At 50.8% G+C, this 22133-nt stretch overlaps 1 protein-coding gene across 1 annotated transcript; it reads left to right on the top strand.

The window, feature by feature from the left end:
- The first annotated feature begins 12503 nt into the window (after positions 1 to 12503).
- NODAL (nodal growth differentiation factor) lies at positions 12504 to 20653 on the top strand. The gene is made up of 3 exons (XM_027530747.1): positions 12504 to 12699; positions 17133 to 17824; positions 19444 to 20653. Exons 1-3 carry the CDS (start codon positions 12504 to 12506, stop codon positions 19594 to 19596), a joined length of 1041 nt encoding a protein of 346 aa, XP_027386548.1. The 3' UTR covers positions 19597 to 20653.
- Positions 20654 to 22133: the final 1480 nt, after the last annotated feature.

Here is a 22133-nt window from a genome sequence, read left to right as displayed (position 1 = left end):
GGAAGGCGGGGAGCCCTCCTGGAGTCAGGGGACTGATGAAGTTCGGCCCTGGAACGCCACCTGCTGGAAATATGGCAGCAGGACAGCCTCCGCACTGGCCTCTTTTCTTCACAACAGTTATTTCTCTAGCACCATGCTAAGCGCAGGGATGCAGAATAACCCAGATGTTAAACCCAACACTCTTGGTGGTGCTTTCAGTCTTCTGAGAGAGGCAGACATGAACCAACAACCCCCCAAGTAAAGGTGTAACCATAACTGACAATAAGCACCCTGAAGGAAAAATACAGGGCGCTCTGAGGAAGTGTGAGGAGGTCACCTTTAGATAGGATGGCAGGGGAAGGTTTCTCCAAGGAGGTTATATTTAAGCAAAGACTTGAAGGCTATTCGGTGTTTGCCAGGAAGAGTGGGAGAAAGGACATTAGGGCAGAGGGGATGGTGAGGGCAAAGGCTCATCAGATTCTAGCAACTCAAAGAGGGCTGAAGGCAGCTCAGGTTGAGGGCAAGGGGGCCTGAGACCCAGGCTTCAGGAGCTTGTATCTGATCCCAAGGCAGCGGGGGCTCTGGGGATTTTATTGAGGGAGCTGCAGTCCTGTGCGCACCTCTGCCGCTCCGGGGAGGAGTGGACCGTGGGAACCATCCAGGAGGCCCAGGTGAGAGATGAGCCCAATCCTCCACCCCCACCGCCCTGGGCAGTGTGGCAGAGGAAGCAGACAGACCAGGTACCCAGGAAAGACCACTTGTTATGGGGCCTGAACCTTAAACGGTCAGGGGACGGGGTTTTGATGGAAAGAACACAAAAATACAAATACAGCTGAGGCCTGGGGACCTTGGAAGCGTGTGCGACTTACTCTTCCTTAGTTTCAAGGTAACTCAACTCCAGCTGCCTTCCCCTCTCAGCACCAGTACCTGCCCTGCACTAAATGAGGTAACCGTGCAAAGTGTTCTGTTGGTGGGTCTCCAGGTGCGCTCTGACAAACTGTGGTGGTAGCTGCTGTTAACTGGGCTCCCCTGGGGTCGGGAGTCTCAGACACACTGTGAGGGACAAGACGGTGGTGGCGACCCACCCCACTGGTCTCACTCCCACCCCAGAGCCAGCCTGGCACCAAGTAGGGGCTGTGCAGACGTCGCTGAGCCATAACTTCCTTCCAGGGCCCCCAGCTTAGAGAGTGGGCACATGCCGCCCCCCAACCCCCACCCCCACCCCCAAAGCAGGAGAATTAGGCCCAGAGAAGGGACGGGATAGATGGGAAGAGGACACATCCCGCTGACCCTCGAGCCTCGACCACTAGGCCCAGGTCGGGGCTCACTCCGGAGGGGCTCCTGTCCGGGCTCACTGTCCGGGCTCACCCTTTCGCGGGGCTCCTGTCCGGGACCCCAGGATGCACAGAGCCGCGGAGCTGCCGGAGAAGCGGCGCCAAGTGGTGGACCCGAGGCGCTCAGATCCGGGCCTAGGGAGGGGGCGCCCCGCTGCTCGGCTCACTTCCGCTCACTCACCGCTGCCCGCGGTCTCCTTTCTCTTCCCTCAAGCCACAGCCTCCTCTGCCGCGCTGCTCACTGGCTGCCGAGCCCTCCTCCCAGGCGCCTCCGCTGGCTTTCCCACGAGGGCAGGCGCAGCGGCCAGACTCGCCGGCAAGACTGGGCACCGCCCCGCACACATCCCTTTAGGACTGTCCTCCACGAACAAGAGAGCAAAACCAGAGGCAGGCACCCACGGTAAAGGGCACGGCTTCGAACCCAAGTCCAGTGCTCCTTTCCTTTGCCTCAGCCACCTCCCAGTGACAGCAAGCAACCTGTCTGGGAAAGCAAGTTCTGTTAAGAAAAGTACTGTTTTTCAGTCCCATCTATTAGCACCTGTTGAACACCGGGCACTGAACGCAGGGGTCCAGAGGAGACTTCTGTCCCCTGCTGCTGCTGCTGCTAAGTCGTTTCAGTCGTGTTTCAGTCGGGTCCGACTCTGTGGGACCCCATAGACGGCAGCCCACCAGGCTCCCCCGTCCCTGGGATTCTCCAGGCAAGAACACTGGAGTGGGTTGCCATTTCCTTCTCCAAGAAGCTCATAATCTAAGAGGAGGTGGGTAATAGGGGCCATGATATGAGGGTCCCGAGAGAGGGCTGATAGGACTGGAGAAATCTCAGCTGGCTTCTTGGTGGAGGCAGTCTTTTAAAATAAGCAATATTTATTTCTAGATAGTGGTGAAGGATGCCTATTGGCCTAAAAAGACGTTCAGGTTACATGAAAGAAGCTGTTTACAGAACAGAATAGTTCACACAGTGGATTGTTCTAAGTAAAAGATGTATGTGTACATAAACGCCTGAGGTGGGGGTGGGGTGGAGCAGGACAGGAAGGATATACCCAGAATACTAACCAGGGTTACATGCGGATTGCAGGATAAGAGAGGATTTTTCTTTTTCTCTATGTACTGTTATGTACATTTTCTTTAGTGAATATACATTATATTAATGTATATTACAAGCATATATAAGAACTATATATAAGCATATATAAGAACTAAGGGGAAAATTTTTGTTAACATTTCATCAACCGGTTAGGATGAAGACAGGAGGAAGAAGCTGCAAAGCCCACCTGGGCAGGACCTGAATGTCAGGAAACACTTTCACCCACTGGGCTCAAAGCTCCACCAGGTCCAGGATGGCCAAGTGGGGGACAGAGCCAGGGGCCATCCCAGATGTAGAAACTGAGGCTCAGTGAGGCCACCTGGCCATGTGGCGTGGCCAGGGTCACATGCTGGTCCTGCTTGAGCTGAGAGGAGGACCTAGTGCCCCCCTCCACACACACACACACACACCCGCTCCTGTCAAGTCTAACTGGTACTGACTTAGACCAACAACCTCTCCCCCTCCCACCCTGCTCTTTGGGAGTTTTCTTGACTGATCTTCCAGTCTGGGCAGGGCCCTCTTACCAGTGAGAAGGAACACAGTTCTGAGAGGTACAGTCCACAGGGAGGATGGAAAAGGGGAGCTGAGGGCTGGGGTGGGAGTGGGGAGGGCAAAGTGCTGGGATCCAGGAGTAGGCTGGGAAGGGGCATTGGGCCAGGGTCTTCCTGGGAGGGGAATCAGTGTGGCCAAGACTGGATCTGGGGAGGCAGAGCCTCTCCTAAGCCACATGGCCCTGGTCCTCAGGCTCTGAAACAGCAGCGGGTGGGGGGAGTTGTCAGCTCTCTGTCGAGGGTGACTGGGGTATGGAGGATGGAGAGAAGAGCCACAGGATAAGGTAGTGGCATAGGGGGGATCGGGGAGCTTGTGGACATAACATCTCAAATCATGGGCACACTCTCTCAGCACTGGATTGCCCAGTCAGTCCCTGTTCTCAAGATGTGAGTGTGGTAAGTGGGCAAACCAAGAGCACTCTCTACACCTCCTGTGGAGGAAAGATGAGAAGAACACCTGGGGCCGCAGCTATTTGTTCTCCTCTGAAGGACAGGGAGGAGAATGAAGGTTAAAGTCAAAACAGATCTGGACTCCAATTCCAGCTCAGCTGCTTGGCACCAACTTGACCCTGGGCAAGTGTGTAAGCTGGGCTTCCCAGGTGGCACTGGTGGTAAAGAACCTGCCTGCCAATGCAGGAGACATAAGAGACTTGGGTTTGATCCCTGGGTCAGGAAGATCCCCTGGAAAAGGAAATGGCAACCTAGTCCAGTATTCTTGCCTGGAGAATTCCATGGACAGAGGAGCCCGGCGGGCTACAGTCCATGGGGTTGCAAGAGTTGGATACGACTTAGATACTAAACTACCACCATACCTACAGAACACAGTGTGAAAAGAATTCCTTAGAGCTGTGCATCAGGCATGGGTCCACAGCATTTAGCACTATGCCAGGAACAAAGGTAACAGCTGGCTTTTGACGTGGTTTTCCCTCTGTGAAATGGACACATAATCTGGCACAGTCCCCAACTCACCCCCAATTCCTAGGTGTCTGGAGGTTCTGTCAGTAGCCATAGAATGAAAGGCTTGAGGGTGAGAATGGATTCAAACTGCTTCCATTGAATTATCTGCTTCGTGAAAACTCATCCTGCCCCATTGGGTCTCTAGTTAATCATATTAGCTCTCTGGGGCTCCCCTGCATGCCCAGCCAGGTATGTGCATCTCCCTCCAAGCTGCCTTTGAAGTCTGGGGTTCTTTGATGTGAATGGGGGATGGACCAGCCTTGGATCCCTCCAACCCTGAGGTCAGTGGCTAAATGATTCCTTATACCCAGTTGTATATACAACTACCACTCTAATCAAGATGATGATTATATGATTGGAATTGTTTTAATTAAAAATATATCACTAAATTCACAAAACTAAAGTGTAAAAGGAATTTTTTAAATTAAACTATTAATCGATGATTTTTGTTAGTTTCTATCATTTAGACTTTTGAGGCTATTACAGCTTAAAAGAGCACTAAAAATAGTACATGATGCCTTTTGGACTCCCTTTACTTTTAATAAGTGCCCCAGGGGATTATTAAGGCCAAGCGATTTGGAGAGACACTGAGCTCATAGTGCACATACATGCTTGAGCAGAATCAGTACTTGGGCAGCTCTAAGTACTCCCCAAGCACTCCTTACTCCCACAGTAAGCACTCCCTGTTTGTTCTTAGTTGGGATTCTTTTCCTTGCCCTCTATACACACATACACACACACATGTGTGCACATAGGCACAGAGCCTTCTCCCAGCACAGGCTCAGCTGGGTCAGCAAAGTCAGTAGCCTTGAGTGTCCATGGAAGGGCAATCGGGCGGTGGGAAGGCAGAGTGGGCGGTGGACTGTGCTGTGGGAATCTCTGAGAAGCTCCTGGTGGTCTCTCTGTTTGTTTCCCAGGGCAGGCTGAGCCTTCACCTCCTGACCCTGTGGGAAGCACAAGTTGGGCCTGGGCTCCACCCAGGAAGGGGCCTCCAGGAAGGGGCCAGGGACGAGAGTCTGGTCACGGGAGCTGAAGGGAGCAGAAGATTCAGGCCTGGCCCCTACCAGCTCCACCATCTACAGCCAGTCACTCTCTCAGAGGGTTAGACCAGCCTGCAAGGATCAGGGGAAAGGATGGAGGCCAAAGGGCAGCATGAGCAACGTACAAAAAGGGTGTGATGATGTGAGTTGCGCTCATAAGGAGCCCGGAGCGCTAGGGAAGCGTTCTCTCGCTGATGTCAAGACACCTGCATGCCAGAGCAGGTGGACTGAGCACTTATTGAGCACCTACTATGTACCCCACATGCATACAGGAGGGTGAAGAACTTGAAACCAGAGAAAGCTGGTAACCCGCAGGGCTCACATTGTCTTGGTGGCCACTGAATGGAGAAAGAACTCTCCTTCGTACCTCCATGTCCCCCAGTCCAGGGACTGGGTTAAAAGTATTCATTCAACAGATACATACCGAGTTCTTGTATTGAGAACTGAGCTAAGCATTGGGAATTCAGTGTTGAACTGAACAGACAGGAGTCTGGCTGAAAGCCCAGCCCTGGGGGAGGGGAACAGACAAAAAAATCAACAAACAGTACCAAAGTAAACAATGTAATTTCCAGCCATGGAAGTGCTGTGAAGGAAATGAGTGCGGTGACGTGACAGAGGGCAGGAGGTCCATTTAGACAGGGGAAAGGCCTCACAGTGAGAGGGAGGTGATAAACGACCATGTTGGGACATGGTAATATCCGGTGTGGCTTCCAAAGTAAGACTGACTTAGTTTCCACCCCAGCCTTACCATTTGCAAGGCACTCCATCCTGGGCAAGGTGCCGAGCTCCTCAGAGCCTCAGTTTTCACACCTGTAAAATGGGAGTAAATATCCAATCTGCTTAGTGGGAGTGATAGGAAGGGTAAATTAGATAATTAAACAATTATGGGAAATATTTTTAAATAATAGATTATTTCTATTTCATCCAGCTTGGGATAAAACCCAATCCATGATCCATGGGTTAGTCCCTGTGGAAAAGGACAATGAGGTGGACTACTCCCGAGTCTGAAATTCCAAACTGATTCTGGACTGTCTTTCTCTCATCCAACATATAGCAGGGGTCTCAAAGTAATTTGTCTTTAGGTCAGGCACATGGGTGCGGTATGTTAAGGAATGGTGGGGGGACTTCCCTGGTGGTCCAGTGGTGAAGAATCTGCCTGCCAATGCAGACATGGGTTTGATCCCTAGTCCAGGAAGATTCCACATGCCATGGGGCAACTCAGCCCATGTGCCACAAGTACTGAAGCCCATGTGCTCTCTGCACACGGCAATGAAGACCCAGCACAGCCTAAATAAATAAATGAAATGATAAGAAAAGAAAAGAAAACAGGCGTGGTGGGGACTGTGGAACTCTTTAGAGAACAGACCCTGCCTAAATGAAGTAGCTCCTATTCTACTTAAGGGAATACTTGCCTTGATAAAATGAGCCTAGACCTTTCCATTTTTTAAATGATGAAAACAAACTATTGGGTTCATCAAAAAACTCGTTTGGGTTTTTCCCTAAGATGTAATGGACAAACTCGAACAAACTTTTTGGCTAACTCAATATTTTTTGCAAAATCTTATGAACATGTATGGATGTGAGAGTTGGACTGTGAAGAAAGCTGAGTGCTGAAGAATTGGTGCTTTTGAACTGTGGTGTTGGAGAAGACTCTTCAGAGTCCCTTGGACCGCAAGGAGATCCAACCAGTCCATTCTGAAGGAGATCAGCCCTGGGATTTCTTTGGAAGGAATGATGCTAAAGCTGAAACTCCAGTACTTTGGCCATCTCATGCGAAGAGTTGACTCATTGGAAAAGACTCTGATGCTGGGAGGGATTGGGGGCAAGAGGAGAAGGGGACGACAGGATGAAATGGCTGGATGGCATCACCGACTGGATGGACGTGAGTTTGAGTGAACTCCGGGAGTTGGTGGGAGCCCTGGCATGCTGCAATTCATGGGGTCACAAAGAGTCGGAGACAACTGAGCAACTGAACTGAACTGATGAACTTTCAGCATTGGTGATTTAAATAAAAAACTTTTCAGGGCTTCCCTGGTGGTCCAGTAGTTAAGAATCCACCTTGCAATACAAGGGACATTGGTTCAATCCCTGGTCTGGGAAGGTCCCACATCCTATAGCAACTAAGCCCATTATGCCACAACTACTGAAGCCCTCACACCTATAGCCTGTGCTCTGCAACAAGAGGTGCCACCACAACGAGGAGCCTGCACATTGCAATGAAGAGTAGCCCCTGCTTGCCACAACTAGAGAAAGCCCACATGTAGCAATGAAGATCCACCACGGCCAAAAATTAAATAAAATTTTAAAACTAAATAAAAACCTTTCAAAACACTCTTATGAGCAGGTAAAACACTGCAGATCAGCCAAGGTGGTTTGGTGGCAGATTTACAAGCTCCGTCTACCAAGGCCAGGCCCTTGGCTGAGCACTGCAGAATACAGAGCCAGCTTACAGCAGGTTCCTGGTGGAAAACTCCTAGGGCCTCCAGGAACCAGAGCCTAAAGGGGGAAGGAGACCATGTAGAAGAGGAGATCCTTGAGCTGGATTCTCTAGGGTAACTAGGTGTACCTTGTGTGAAGGAAGAGGAGGTAGAAGCATCCTGGGCAGAGGAAGAACAGCTTTGAACTCAGGAGAAGGGCAGGCATTTCCATGGGGCCAAGGAAATGGCAACCAACTCCAGTGTTCTTGCCTGGAGAATCCCAGGGACAGGGGAGCCTGGTGGTCTGCCGTCTATGGGGTCGCACAGAGTTGGACACGACTGAAGCAACTTAGCAGCAGCAGCAGGGTGCTCTTGGGGTACAAGGGAATTGTAGCAGAGAGCTGAGGTCTTCAGATCACAGAGAGACAGCCAAGTGTGCCCACAGAGGCACCTAGACTGTCCCTCCAAGACCAGCAGTGTGGGGTCCAGAAAGTACCAGAGACAAGTACTAGGGGTGGAGGCCAGGCATCTGTGCTTAGTCCCAACTCCACCATTTGCAGGACTCCATCCATTCATTTAAGCCGAGGATCACAGCAAGCAATGGTCAATCAGGAACCAGGAACCGGAGCTTCAGAGAGTCAGGAGTCATCCTGCTCACAGAAGCTCACAGCCTGGTGGCAGCTACTCACGAGAGCTTGGACAACTGCTCCATGAAGTTAGAAGAGGACTCTGCCAAAACCTGGGGAGCTAGTGACAGGTTTGTAAAGGAGGTGACAATGTTTAAGCCGTGTCTTGATAGGTGAGAAGGAGTTTATAGGGGAGATAACAATGGAAACAGCAGGAGGTTGCATGGAGAAGGAGCAAATGAAAGGCAGAGGTGTGATTTGGGAACCTGTTTCGGGAATCTGGACCTCCTTCAATCAAATGACAAATCCTTACTGATTTCTGTGTAGCAGGGGCTGCGCCTGGTATGGGAGGTGCATAATAAAGCAGACACCCTCCACCTTCAAAATGATGATTTTGATCATCATTTTTAATTCCTCTGTACTTTAATTCCTCTATACTTCAGTTTCCCCATCTCTGAAATAACCTTATATCCCTCAGAGCTTCAGGGAGGGGTGATTAGGATTACATGGGCTTCTGTAGGCTACATATATGCCAAGACAGTCAGGGTCATACTGGCATATAGGAAATGCTCATTAAATATGTGCAGAGGGACTCCCCTGGTGGCGCAGTGAATAAGAATCTGCCTTCCAATGCAGGGGACCTGGGTTCAATCTCTAGTCTAGGAAGATCCCACACGCTGCAGACAACTAAGCCCATGTCCCACAGCTACTGAAGCCTGCACCCTAGAGCCTGTGCTCTGCAACAAGGGAGTAGTCCCTACTCACGGCAACTAGAGAAAGCCCACGTGCAGCAATGAAGACCCAGCGCAGCCAAAAATAAATAGGGAAAAAATATGTGCAGAACCGAAATGTCTTTCTGTCCTGACTTCCTGAGAACCTAACACCTGCAGTTATCTTGCTGAGACTCCTAGATAAGCAGGTTTGTTCAATGAATGAATAAACAAATGACCAATCGCCACTTTACACACATTTACTGCTTACAGCATTCCTGTAGAGTAAATACTATTCTTTGTTTCCATTTTACAGCTGATGAGCAAAATCTTCAAGATGGTAACGATCTAATATGTCCAGGATTTTGCCTTCTGGAGGCCTGACCTCAAAGCTCCAGCACTTAACCCGGCACACTGTTGCTCACAGGGAGGAAGGGTCCAGAAGGCCCGATGGAAAGCATTCGAGAACTTTGAGGTCTTGGCTCTTCACCCTCCAGCTAGCTGGGCTGACCCTCAAAGGTTATCTCCCAGGTCAGGTGATCTGCCGGTCAGTTCGTCTGGGGCAGGGGAAGCGAGAAGGTGTCATTCCCCTCCTGGGAAGAAGGCGCTTCTGGCCCTTCTTGCAGGAAACAGGTTCTGGATGAACAAATACCTCTTACAAATGAGAATGACTGTTAACCTCTGTCCTGAAGAGTGCCCCAGCTGGAAAAATCCAGTGATGAACGGGCTTTGACAGAATCCCTCTTGCAGGTCCCCACACGGCTTTGGGCCAATACACATTAGAAATGAGCTCTGTCTGCAGCTCCCAGACCCTGGGAAAAACAAAACTTTGAGAGGTTTTCTTTCTTTTTAAGTCTTAGTACAAAGGCCCGAGGAGGGCAGGGCAACCCATTCCAGTATTCTTGCCTGGAGAATTCCATGGACAGAGGAGCCTAGCAGGTTATGTCGCAAAGAGTCAGACAGGACTGAAGTGACTGAGCACACACACACACACACACACACACACACACACACACACACACCCATGTCCACCTTGTCATCTTTGAAGAAGCCAGAGGGCTAAAAGCATGGGTTTGTGTAACCAGCAGAGCTGCCCTTCACAGACTGGCTGTTTTCATTTGTAAATGTGTAGCCTTGAGCAAGTCACCTGGTTCCCTCTGAGCCTCCATTTTCTCCTCTCTGAAGTGAGGATGAGAATAAAATCAATGCAGTGTTTATCGGGGTGCCTACTGTATTTGGTGCTCAGTAAGTGTTAGCTATTATTATTATCATTTATTTTAACTGAAATATTTACTGAGCACCTACTAGGTACCACATAGTATGAGGGGACACGGAATGAATAAAGCTTAATAAAGAGATCATCTGTTTTGTTCCTTCCCAGTCCTGGTGCTGAATGCCCCTGTTTAAACAGGGACCACCTGGATTCTAGGACACATGGGTTTTGAGGCAGGCTGACCGCTATACCTTTATGTAACCACAATCTCTCTCTTTTTTTCTCCAGCCATGCAGGATCTTAGTTCCCCGAGCAGGGATAGAACCTGTGCCCTCTGCACCAGAAAGTCCCTCATTGCTTTTTATGTATTCATCACTTGGGTGAGGGCATCTTTTCTCTCTGGGGACAGGTCTGATGCAGAGGGACAGGACAGACAATCCCCATCCTGCAAGCCCCCAGGCTGGGGAAGTTGAATGACAACCACAGAGCACCCATAATACCTGTATGCTTAAGGCTTTACAAAAACACCAGGTTTTAAGGGCTTGCAAAGGATTTTACCATTTGCTTTATTGAATCTTCATGGAAGGAGGTGTCTCCAGTCATAGTTTATAGATGAGGAAACTGAATTCAGAGAGGTTGGTTCCAAACTGCAACAAGATCCTGGACTCATCCAGGTTCTCAAAGTTGTCTGGTAAGAATCAAGGGGGTGTTTCTTAAATACGTAGGTTACCAAGGTCTCTCTCCAACTTCTAATTCTGAAGGCCTAGTTGGGACTCAGGAAGCAGCAGTTTACACACACCCCAGGTGATACTTATCTTCAGGAGAGTCTGGACACAGTGCGATTCACTGATTAATTTACTCAGCTAAGATTCTTTTCTCAAATATGACGTGTACTATAAGGAGATCATGATGAACAAGACATTCTCTAGCTTTGAAAGGAACTAACAAGCATCTGGTTAAGGAGATTGTCCTGATCCCGAAGTCAGCAAGGGTCTACAGCCCACGTCTCTCGTGGGTGAGACCCTTTCCTGCTGGCTAGGCTGGCTTCCACCAGACTTGGGTTTAGAACTCCTGGCTGAGCCTGCTGGGCCTCCTTCCACTGTCTAACACCTGGTCAGGGCAGAGCCTGTGGCTCTTTGGATGGAGGCATCTTGTGAAAGAAGCCTAGGTGTGCCTGGCATGTGTGCTGTGCTGTGCTTAGTCGCTCAGTCGTGTCCAACTCTTTGCGACCCCAGGGACTAGAGCCCCCCCAGGTTCCTCTGTCCTTGGGGATTCTCTAGGCAAGAACACTGGAGTGGGTCACCATGCCCTCTTCCAGGGGATCTTTCCAACCCAGGGATCAAACCCAGGTCTCCTGAATTGCAGGCGGATCCTTTACTGTCTGAGTCACCAGGGAAGCCCACACGTAGTTTCAATAAACGCACATCAGGCCTAGGAAAAGACCAGGGGCACAGGGCAGGTGGGGGAGGGGAGGGCGGGGAAGGCTTCCGGAGTAGAGAACAGCTGGGTGCAGATTTACATTTCTTTACAGGTAATTTCAGCTGAATGGAGACCAGACAAGGACTACTCTAGTGTAGAGGAGGAAAGCAGGGCCCAGAGAGAAAAAAGTGAGCGTCCCTGAGCTGAAATCCAGGTCTCTGGGGTAACTGAGTCCCCAGGGGAGGCAGGGACTGCGGACATTGACAACACAGGCAACACCTTTTTCCTGAAATCCCTGGGGTGAAGTGCATCTGTGAAGGAAGATCCTGATGCCATCACAGACACTCCCCTCGAGGGGGCCAGGATCACCCTGTTAGCTGTGCCCTGGGCTCCAGCTTTCAAACACTCCCTTTTCCAATGGAGAATTCCATCCTTCATCCTGGTCACTCCTGCCCTCTGTCTTCTCCAGGAGGGAGCTTCAGTATTTGAAGCAGGTCCCCATGGACTTCCACTGGCACTCATCGTTTTTGTTCCAGCAATTCCCAGTACCCAGTACTTTTTCAGAGGCTAACTCTCTAGGCAGGCCCTGCCAGATAAGGCCAGGGGTGCTCCCAGAGGCCATCTGGACAGTATCCTGGAAGCCTGCACAGGGCCAGGCTGGGCTGAAGCCTCCTGGGCCAGTGTGGGGCCGCACCCTGCCTGAGAGCCGCTGGTATCCACAGCTCCCTTTCTCCACCTGCTCCTGGTTGAGCTAGATGTCTATTTGGAACACGGAGGAAGAGGAAAGGGCAGGGATCCCAGGTGGGGCAGAGTAAGGAAGCCATAATTCTGACCTGGGAGTTTGGACAAGCCTGCTGTATCTGGGAAACAAAGCCTGGAGTAGCCCCGTGCCAGCGTGCCCATACTAGGCAAACTAGACAGACCCTGAACCTAACAGCTCCTACACTTTTGGAGTCTCCTCCTCCCTACCAGTCTCAGGTCTCACCCGCCCTCAGAAGGTGGTCCCTGTGGGGGGCCACCCCGGGTGACAGTGTCGGGGGGTGGGGGGGGGGTGGGGTAGGGGTGTTATATGATCTCAGAGCTTCCCCCAGGGAGGAAGGGCAGGGGCGGGGCGGCTGCGAAGGCCCAGGATATAAGAGGAGGAGGCTGCCTTTGGGGCTCAGCCAGCCTACCATGCACGCCCAGTGCCTGTGGTTGTTCCTCTTGCACGCCTGGTGGGCTCTCCTCCAGGCGGGCGCCGCGATGGTGGCCCCGGTGCCCCTTCGACCGTGGGGGCAGCCGTCGTCGCCATCCCCCCTCGCTTATATGCTGAGTCTATACCGCGAACCCCTGCCCCGGGCGGACATCATCCGTAGCCTGCAGGCGCAAGGTAGGCAGCCCCGCCCCTCCCTGCTCCCTTCAACACCCGGGGTGCCTCGGGCGCTCCCTCCCCCAGACTCCGGGAGGGCGCTTGATCAGCAGGGGCTGCGGCTCGGTGCCGGGGACTTGCCATTTGAGGACGTACCCGCACGCTTGAAGGGCACGTCCAGGGGCTGGGCTTGAGGGTCTCTCGGCGTCCACGTTGTCTCGAGGCACAGGGTTGGTGGTATCCGGGGTGTGTCCCGGACCGAGAGCTCAGCGTTCCGGTCTTGTTTAGGGCGGGTAGAGTGCGGACTATAGGTTGGGAGCCTGATTGTGCCACTTCTTATCTCTGCGGTCTTAAACTACTGTAATCTCCGGGCACCTCGGTTTGCACATCTGTAGAACAGTGATAGGGCTTCCCATGTGGCTCAGAGATAAATAATCCGCCTGCCAAGGCAGGAGACATCCCTGGGTAAGGAAGATCCCCTGGAGGAGGAAATGGCAACCCTCTCCAGTATCCTTGCTTGGGAAATCCCATGGACAGAGGAGCCTGACAGGTCGCGAAAGCGTCGACCACAGAATAGGAACAAGAGTGCCTCCTAGCTCAGACGGTAAAGCGTCTGCCTATAATGCGGGAGACCCGGGTTCGATCCCTGGGTCGGGAAGTTCCCCTGGCGAAGGAAATGGCAACCCACTCCAGTATTCTTGCCTGGAGAATCCCATGGACAGAGGAGCCCGAAGGCTACAGTCCATGGGGTCGCAAAGAGTCGGACACGACTGAGCGACTTCACTTCATTTACAGGCGTGCAAGGGCTACTGACAATGCACAGAAAATGCTTAACACATAACCAGGCACAGTAACAAATCGTCCTTATTATTGCTACAATTATTTTGTTGAATTTTTTTTTTTCCTTTTCACTAGTGAAGGTGAATGCGCCCCTAGGTCTGCCGTGGAGAGTTTCTCAGGCTGAGACCGAGTTTCGAAACAGGATGTCAAGCATGAACATCAGGGATTAGGTTTCAGAAGTTAGGGATTAGAGATGAGGTGCCCCGAAATCGAGAACTGAGGCAGGCTTGGTAGGTAGGTGTCAGTATCCCAGGCGACACAGAGCTCAGGGCCTAGATTTGGAGGGATTGAGGTCACTCCCATGGTGACTTTGGGAGTACGCCCCTCGGAGATGGGGCAGCATGCCTTCTGCGCACTGGATGCAGGTAGATGTTGAGAACAGGGAGCCCTTCCCGCGCGGCTCCTCTATGCTGGGCAATCCACATCCTAGCGCGGGGGGTGGCCCCTGCCTCCCTGCACCTCGCTCTGCCTGCTGGGGCCAGACGGTCCTCCCGAGAGTTCCGGCGAAATCCACATCCGATAATCTGATTTGACGGCCACCCGCCGGCCCTCTGTGATCCGAGGATGGGGGCTCCTAGTTCGCTGGCCTGCCGCGTCTGGGGTCAGACGGCCAGTGACCCTCTCTAGAAGGGTCGTCTGGGGACCAGCCAGACTGGGGACACCCCGGGGGTGGAGCAGTCTGAAAATTACTGGCGTGTTCCACCCCGCCAGAAAGGTGGGGGTGGGGTTGGTGGCCGCAAAGTGAGAGGTGCACTTTACCCGATCTCTCCCTCCTTCCAGAGTTCCAGAAGATTGGTAGTAATGTGACAGTCTGGGAGTATAGAAAACTAGATTCTGGTCCCACAAACCCTGCTTCCTCACTTACCCCTGTGTTCCTGGCCTATCAGTTGACTTTTCTAGTTTATCCTTTTGTAAAAATAAAGGGCCTGGCTTTCTTTCTACCTCATTTGTGTGAGTGTGGAGTAAAGTACATAAAAAGGGTTAAATCACAAATTTTATTATGTGTACAGTGACCTTAACTATATACACAGAGTTGTGAATTGGCTTGTTTTTCAAAAGCAGCAAGAGCCTGCCTGGAGGGAGCCTGATGGAGAAGGGATGTCCCACACTGGCTCCTTTCCATCTTGGGTTTATTTGTAAGCTGCACAGGATAAGAGGAAATGGGTGTTGGAGTCTAACTAAATTAGATCTTTCACTGTTTAACCATCTTCACCTTGGACCTTAGTTTCTTCATCTGCAAAATGGTGATAATGGTGGGGAGGATTTAAGGAGACAATGCTTGTAAAATACTTGGCATGAGGGAAGCAGTTAATAGTAATTGGCCTCACAATTTATAATAATGTAGGGTGGGAACTCGGTGTCACACCCACCCTCTTTTTCTACAGAGCCCCTAAGTCTAACTCAACACCCAAGGTGATGAACGCAACCACTTCTTTCTTTAGAATGGGAAATGGGTCAAGATTTCCAATTCCAAGGAATTGGAGCCCGTGTGGCCAAGTCTGTGTTCAATTTCAGGGTGTCCATGAACCCCTTCTTTATAATCACCCTCCAATCACATTTATTGTGTAAGTAGGAAATACAGTTTGTTCTGGGGACAGCATTCTTAGCTTTTATCAGGCATTGGTGATCCTCAAAGATTAGACACCCCACTCTTCTAAGATGAACCAAAGCCAATCCTGGGGAGCTCTTGGCTGCGGGTAGGGTTGTGGGGTTGCAGACTCTTCCAGCGGAAGGAATGTACTCCTCCCCACCCCTGCATCTGCACTACCACCCCAGCAACAGATGATTCTGTTCCCCTGCCCTGGCCCCTCACTGCCTGGACATCTTCATTTCTAACCGGGACCTGAGTAATGAGACAGTTGATGATGGCCATTTATTGCACTTTGGTGGTTGCACTGGGCAGAGCACTTTACACACATTATCTCAGTAAATCTCAACACTCCTGTGAGGTGGATACTGTCACCATCTCCCTTTTGCCCAGAGGGAAACAGAGGCCCAAAGATTGCAGCCCAGTCTTAAACAGCAAGTGGCAGAATTTAATCCATCATGGGAGACACCAGGCCCCTGCTCTTAAACACTGAGCTGGAATATCTTCCTCTAGAAAGCCATTTGTGGGTACTTGAGATAATAAGTTTTAAGTCCTGGTGTAGGTGGAGTTGTAGAGGAGTTGCTACATGTCCCACCTAATCCCCTGGTGGCCAGGTGGTGCTGAGATGGGCAGTGGGTAATGTCAGCCTCCCGCCACACCTCTGGGGAGTTGCTAGTCAGGGGCTGGTTATTGTCCCCTGCAGGTGCTAATGAGAAGGGAAGTGGAGATTAAGTGAAAAAGAACAGCCAGGGATGGGCTGGGAGAAGCTTCAGGAGGCTGAAGCTGGGAATTACCTCCTTCTAAGACAGGCTGGACTAACCAGAGAAATCCACTTACTGACCAAAGATGTCCTATGAGACAACTGGAAAAAAAAAAAGAAATAACTGTTACATGGTCTGCCCAGAGTGGACCTAAATCAGAGATCACTACCTTCAGGATTGATTCACTAAAGCGTTTCTGTTTTTATTTCTTATGAATAGCCTTTGCCTTTTATTTAACAATCAACCTTGAAACATCTTCAGTTCCCTGGTCCTCATGTCATGCAGGGAGAGGTAGGACATTACTGTTCCCATTGCAAAGAAGAAACTGGGCTCGAAAAAAGTGAAAGATCACTTTCAGGTAACCTGAAAGATCCACCCCTGTGTGTTATTCCCAGATATCAGACCAAATTGATCCAGGACTAAAATGAATGGAATGTGCTTCCCCATTCTATTCCTTTTCATTCATTTGGGGTTTCACTGTGCTGGGTGAGTGATTGCTGTCTGTCCCAGATGCATAGATGACCTGGAGCAGGAAGGAGTGAGCGCCCTGCTAGGTAGGAGAGACCACTGGGTGGAAAAATACAAGATCAGTGCACAGTCAAGCTTAGAGTGTCTTTAGAAATGTATTTGTAAGGTTGCTGAGAACTCTTGGAGTGTCTGCCTCTGTCTTTAGGAATTGGTGGGGGAAAGGGTGGCCAGTCTTTGGCTTCTATTGCCTGTGCCTTCCTGGGGGTTCCAGTCCTTTCCATGATCTGCGTAGCAACCTCATCGTGCCTGTGAAATAGGCCACCCTTTCCAATGAAAAGACAGAGCCAAAAAAGCTGACTTGCTCCAGGGTCACAGGGTGGGTGGAAGCCCAGGGTTTCTGTCAGAAAGCTCAGGGTTTGGCCTTAGACTGCACGTGTGAGAGGAGAGAGGAGAAGGAGACGAACTCATCCAATTTTTACCAATTGTTCTCTGGAGTGTCTGAAGCGGGAGTGGCAGAACCGTGATTTTCAGATTAGGCTTTGCAGTTGGGTTTATTCTTGGCTTTGTGACCTTCCAACAATTGACACCTTGGGCAGGTGATTTAATCTCTCTGAGCCTCAATTTTCCTCATCTTAAAAATGGATTCAGTACTATTCCTAGCTCACAGGGTTGGGGTGAGGGTTAAGAGAGATGATATATATAAGGTAAGGGCTCATTCATGAGCTATGGTGGTTGTTACACCAACTAAGGCTGCAGGAGGCCCCCACTCACCAGCTTCTTTCTGTTTTCTCACCCAGATATGCAGGTGGATGGGCAGAACTGGACCTTTGCTTTTGACTTCTCCTTCCTGAGCCAAGAAGAGGATCTAGAGTGGGCTGAGCTCCGGCTGCAGCTGTCCAGCCCCGTGGCCCTTCCTCCCAATATCCCGCTCTCCATTGAGATTTTCCACCAGCGGAAGCTGGATAAAAACCCACCCGACTGCCTGGAACGTTTTCGGATGGACCTGTTCACTGTCACTCTGTCCCAGGTTACCTTCTCCTCAGGCAGCATGGTCCTAGAGGTGACCAGGCCACTCTCCAAGTGGCTGAAGCACCCGGGGGGGCTGCGGGAGCAGACGTCCAGCTTGGCTGGAGAGTGCTGGCGGCGGCCTCCCTCCCCACCTGTCACTGACGTGCTCCTCCTGCTCTATTCCAACCTCTCCCCGGAGCAGAGGCGGCTGGGTGGCTCCACCCTGCTATGGGAAGCGGAGAGCTCCTGGCGGGCCCAGGAAGGACAGCTCTCCCGGGAGAGGGGCACGAGGCACCGTCGGTACCACGTGCAGGACAGAAGCCAACTTTGTCGGAAGGTCAAGTTCCAGGTGGACTTCAACCTCATCGGATGGGGCTCCTGGATCATCTACCCCAAGCAGTACAATGCGTATCGCTGCGAGGGCGAGTGTCCTAACCCCGTGGGGGAAGAGTTCCACCCGACCAACCATGCATACATCCAGGTACGTAGCCGAGGCCTGGGGAGGGGAGGCGGTAAGCTGTGGGAGTGAAGTGTCCTTTCTTCAACATCAAGGGGACAGGACTCCAGCTTTAAATTGCTGTTAAATTCCCATGTTCTTTCATTCACAGTTATTCGAGCACCTATAAGGTTCTGTGCTAGGTTCTAAGGACAGAGAGATGGCCAGCGACAACATCCTCAGAGAGCCTACGAGGAGTCATGCCCCATTGGGTGGCCTTGAACACCTAGCTTTTCTGGGGCTTTTTCCTTCTTTCATAAAATTACGGGTGGGGCATGTAGACTGGAGTGTCTCAGCTCCTTCCCCTGCCCTGACATTCCAGGAAAGGAAGTTTAGGATTTGGCGTTTGGGTATAGATAGGTTTGAATCCTACTCATTGGCTATGTGATGTTGATCAAGTTGCTTACTCTGTCTGAGCCTGTTTTCTCGCCTGTAAAATGGGAATAGCAGTGCCATATTCTGTAGGGCTGTTGTGGGGTCACATGAGAGGATATGTATACCGCACGTGTAAGTTAGTGGGTAACAGATATGATGCTGTTTGATCATTACTAGAAATCTGTAACTCATTGATGCAATGGGGCCATGATTATGAGGCCAAGTTAGAGATAATACTGTTCTAGTCACTACTTTGCTGCCTAAAAACAGGAGCTGACCACCCATTTTGCAGGAGTAGTAAAGCCAGAGGCTACCACCAGGTGCCACTAATCAGCCTATGTGGTCTAGAAGGTGGTGGAGGGGAAGGAATCAAAGGGAAACGAGATGCAAAAAGCAGAGTAGAGCCCAATATGGTGGTCCTGACCCATTCTCAAAGGTCAGATGGGACCAAAGTGTTTTTATTTTACCCTATGAAGCCTAGACTGAGACTCTTGGACCTGTAATACATCCTCCATGCCAAGCCTCAGGCAGAGTTCAGGGGCGCAGCATGTGAGCTGAGTTCATTCAAGGGAGGCAGTGGCGGGGGCCACTGCCCTAGAGGACCTGTCCTGGGCACAGGCCCTCCCAAGCCTCTCTTAGGCCCCCCTGCAGTCCACCAGTCTACCTGTAGCAAGGTCAGAGCAAACTAGAGACTCAGATGACCACCAAGTCACCAGATCTTAATGCTGATCTGAAAAGCCACCACTGGACTCCAGAGACAGGGCCCAGTTCCAGAATGCCAAGAACTTATTACCTTTTCTCCTGTTGACTCTGTTTGCCCTTCTCTGGGCAACAAAGCAACTCCCCTGTGAATTTCCGCATGACTCTCTTCTGCTTCATATTTCTGGAACTAAACCAGGAGTTTCCTGGAATATTTTTAAAGTTGGTATTCACTCTAGACTAGAATAGGAAAACATATAAGTTAGCTACTGCTTCACACAGACACAGCTTTTCAGAGTCTTCTGTTTAAAGGCTGTTTTAAAAGAATTATTTTAACAAAAAGAAAAAAAAAAGTTATTTTAGATATTAGAGCTGATGATGTATTGGCATTCTGATTCATGAAAAGAATTTTCTATTTTTGCACATAGAAACTGATTTTAACTCTGTAACTTCACACTTTACCCAGAAATGACACCATGTTGACCTGACCATTGGGATGTGAATTGACCTTCCTCTCCTCCCTTTCACAGAGTCTCCTGAAGCGGTACCAACCCCACAGAGTCCCTGCCACCTGCTGTGCCCCAGTGAAGACCAAGCCCTTGAGTATGCTATATGTGGACAATGGCAGAGTGCTTCTAGACCACCATAAAGACATGATTGTGGAGGAATGTGGGTGCCTTTGAGGAGCTCCTGCTGGTGTGTTGTATTTGCCTGTACCTGGAAGGTTGGGAAGCTCCTGGAAGACCTAGTAACCATCTAATCTAATGAGGAGAAACAGGGAGGGGGAAAAGTTGCTCTGTCCACCAGACCTGAGGAGGAATGGCTGCCGCCCTGTCCATGAAGGCTCTGTGGAGTCTGGGTGAGCAGAGGAGAGGGAGGAGGAAGCCTGTGAAGCAGCCTTGCTGGGTTTTCTCTCTGCTGAACAGATAGGGACGTGAGAAGGCACTAGTGCAGGAGTCCTTTAGCAGATTTTTTTCAACCGCTGAACCCTCAGAAATTGTATGCAAGAGTTGAAGCTTATGTGCATTTATTTTTGAGGTGGGACAAGTTGTCTGTAACTTTTGTGTATTCTCAAACGTAGCCTTTGACATACACCCGCCCTCACCGCCCAAATATTAAGTATCACTATGTAAAATTAAAAAGAGTCCATTGGCTCTGGTTGCCTCAGGCTGGGTCAGGGAACCCCTGCAGCTTTCTGGCTGGCCTGTAGCAATCTTGTCCAGAGGCTCTCTGGAGTGGATCTCTGCTAATGAGTTATGCAAACAATAAAGCCATTGTATAGTCCTCCTAGGCCAGCTGGTGCCTTTGAAAGGCGAGGCAGGAACTCGTCCAAGAGAACTGGCCACGTTGGACTATAGAAGCTGGAGCCCTGGGGTGTTCCCACGTTAGTCTGCTTTGGCAGGCAGAATCCAAGTCTATTAAAGTTGGTGACAGTTCACCTCAGTCTGGTCAATGCGTGTTATTAACGGGGGCCCTGAGTTTCCTATCCATAGAGGTGAGGACCCTGCCCTGGGCGGCAAAGACTTGGGTTATGGTCGCAGCTTAGCCGCTGAGCAGCTGTGACCCCAGATGAGTAATTCACTGCTCAGCCTCGTCTTGTGACATGAAAGCAGGTGGATCCTAGTGTGTCCCTGTGATTCTACTTTTCCCTTACCAGTTGGCCTCAGCACTGCCCAAACAGGGGCTGAATTCATTGGCAGGGTGAAGGGGCCATTTTATCGGAAATATCAGTCCACAGTAAACATAGTCTGCTTTCCAAAGCAGCTGATTGACTAATGCTTCAACCTTAGGAGAATGATTCCCATCATGTGGGAATACTTGTTGGGTTCGGAGGTGACTCACATTTGACTTGGTTGAGTCAAGGTAGTCATCCTGGTCCAGGCAGGGTTGTCTAGGCTTGAGCCAGGCCTGGGCTTGAGAAACCTCAATGCCCTGATTCAGCAACAAAACTGATCTTGTTGCTCATACCCTAGAGTGGAAATAGCCCACTCTCCCCACAATTCAGAATCACAATAGGATTCTGCATTGGACTCTACTTAGAAAACAGTAGAGGTAGGAGTCCTCGCAAGGTCAACTTTTGTCCCATCCTCTTTCCTAAATGAGAGCCCAGTGAGGCCTAGTGGCCTGATGCCACAGCTAGGAGTGGCAGGGCTGAGAGCTGAGCTCTGGTCTCTGGAGCCCCAAAGGCGCCATCCTTCATAGTCTAGGGGTCTTTGTTCCCTGAGCTTTGGGTCAAGGCCTTAGCCTTTAGAACAGGACGTTTGAAATCCTGGTTCCACTACCAAACTTAGGTTCTTGGGAGTGAAAATCCCACCCCAGGGCTTTAGAGCATCCCCAAGTGGGTGCCTAACTGTTCTTCTGTGACTGGGGCCAGGAAAGTGAAAGGTCAAGCTATTTGTGGCTGCAGCTTGTGGGAGTGTTTACAGTTAGCAGCTCCACCAACTCACAGAACAAACCCCACTGATGAGAGGACAGTGCCTCATATCAAGCAGAAGGTGCAGGCACGAAGGCGTGAAAGGACATTCTGCTGACCTCTGATGGAAGCTGTGTCAGCAGCATGGGCAATCTCCCACCTGGTCAGAGGTGTTTGGGGCCCAGCCTGGCAGCACAGCTGTGTTCTGGACCCTCCATGCTGGTGCAGGCTTAAGTCTGAGAAAATTCTGCCTTTGGGCACTGAGTCCTGCCCTACGCTGAGGGTCAGGAAGGGGCTTTCATAGGCCAGTCAGATGTATTTTAACTCACTCTCTGGGCAGAGGTCTCCTCCTACTGTTCCTGTAGCAGTGCCAAGTCAGTAGCCAATTGGCGGAAACTGGATGCATTATTCCTTGGCCTGGGAAGTGGGGGTGGGGGGTGGGGGGCCTGGCCCAGGAATGAGTAGAGAAAAGAAAAAAGCAGAAACTGGGGAGCAGTTGTAACTCACACAGCAGCAGTCAGGCTAGTCTCCATTTTGTCATCTCCCCTTTACTAGCAGTAAAGCCTTATCCCTCTAGCCTAAACTGCCTTTTAAGTTGATATCCTACTTGGCTCTGGGGCAAAGTAAAGGCTGTATGAAAGGACTTTCCAAATTACTTGCCCCAACTTCCCATGAAGAGATTACTTAGTCCTAGGGGTTGCAGGAACATGCTCCACCCCAAACTTGCACATCCTGGGGAATACAGACCCACCTCTGCTTGTCGCACTAACTGGGCTGTTACCGAGCTCTAGACCTACCAGCCACTGG

The sequence above is a fragment of the Bos indicus x Bos taurus genome, chromosome 28 (assembly GCF_003369695.1).
Source record: "Bos indicus x Bos taurus breed Angus x Brahman F1 hybrid chromosome 28, Bos_hybrid_MaternalHap_v2.0, whole genome shotgun sequence".
NCBI classification, from domain to species: Eukaryota; Metazoa; Chordata; class Mammalia; order Artiodactyla; family Bovidae; genus Bos; species Bos indicus x Bos taurus.
Note: the sequence above shows the minus strand (reverse complement) of the source record. Positions and strands in the feature narration are given on the sequence as shown.

Excerpts from the sequence above, each read along its gene's own strand:
- NODAL (XM_027530747.1), top strand. The coding sequence starts at position 12,504 with ATGCACGCCCAGTGCCTGTGGTTGTTCCTCTTGCACGCCTGGTGGGCT. Across the intron at positions 12,700-17,132 it reads CCGTAGCCTGCAGGCGCAAG|ATATGCAGGTGGATGGGCAG; the intron begins GTAGGCAGCCCC and ends TTTCTCACCCAG. Across the intron at positions 17,825-19,443 it reads CCAACCATGCATACATCCAG|AGTCTCCTGAAGCGGTACCA; the intron begins GTACGTAGCCGA and ends TCCCTTTCACAG.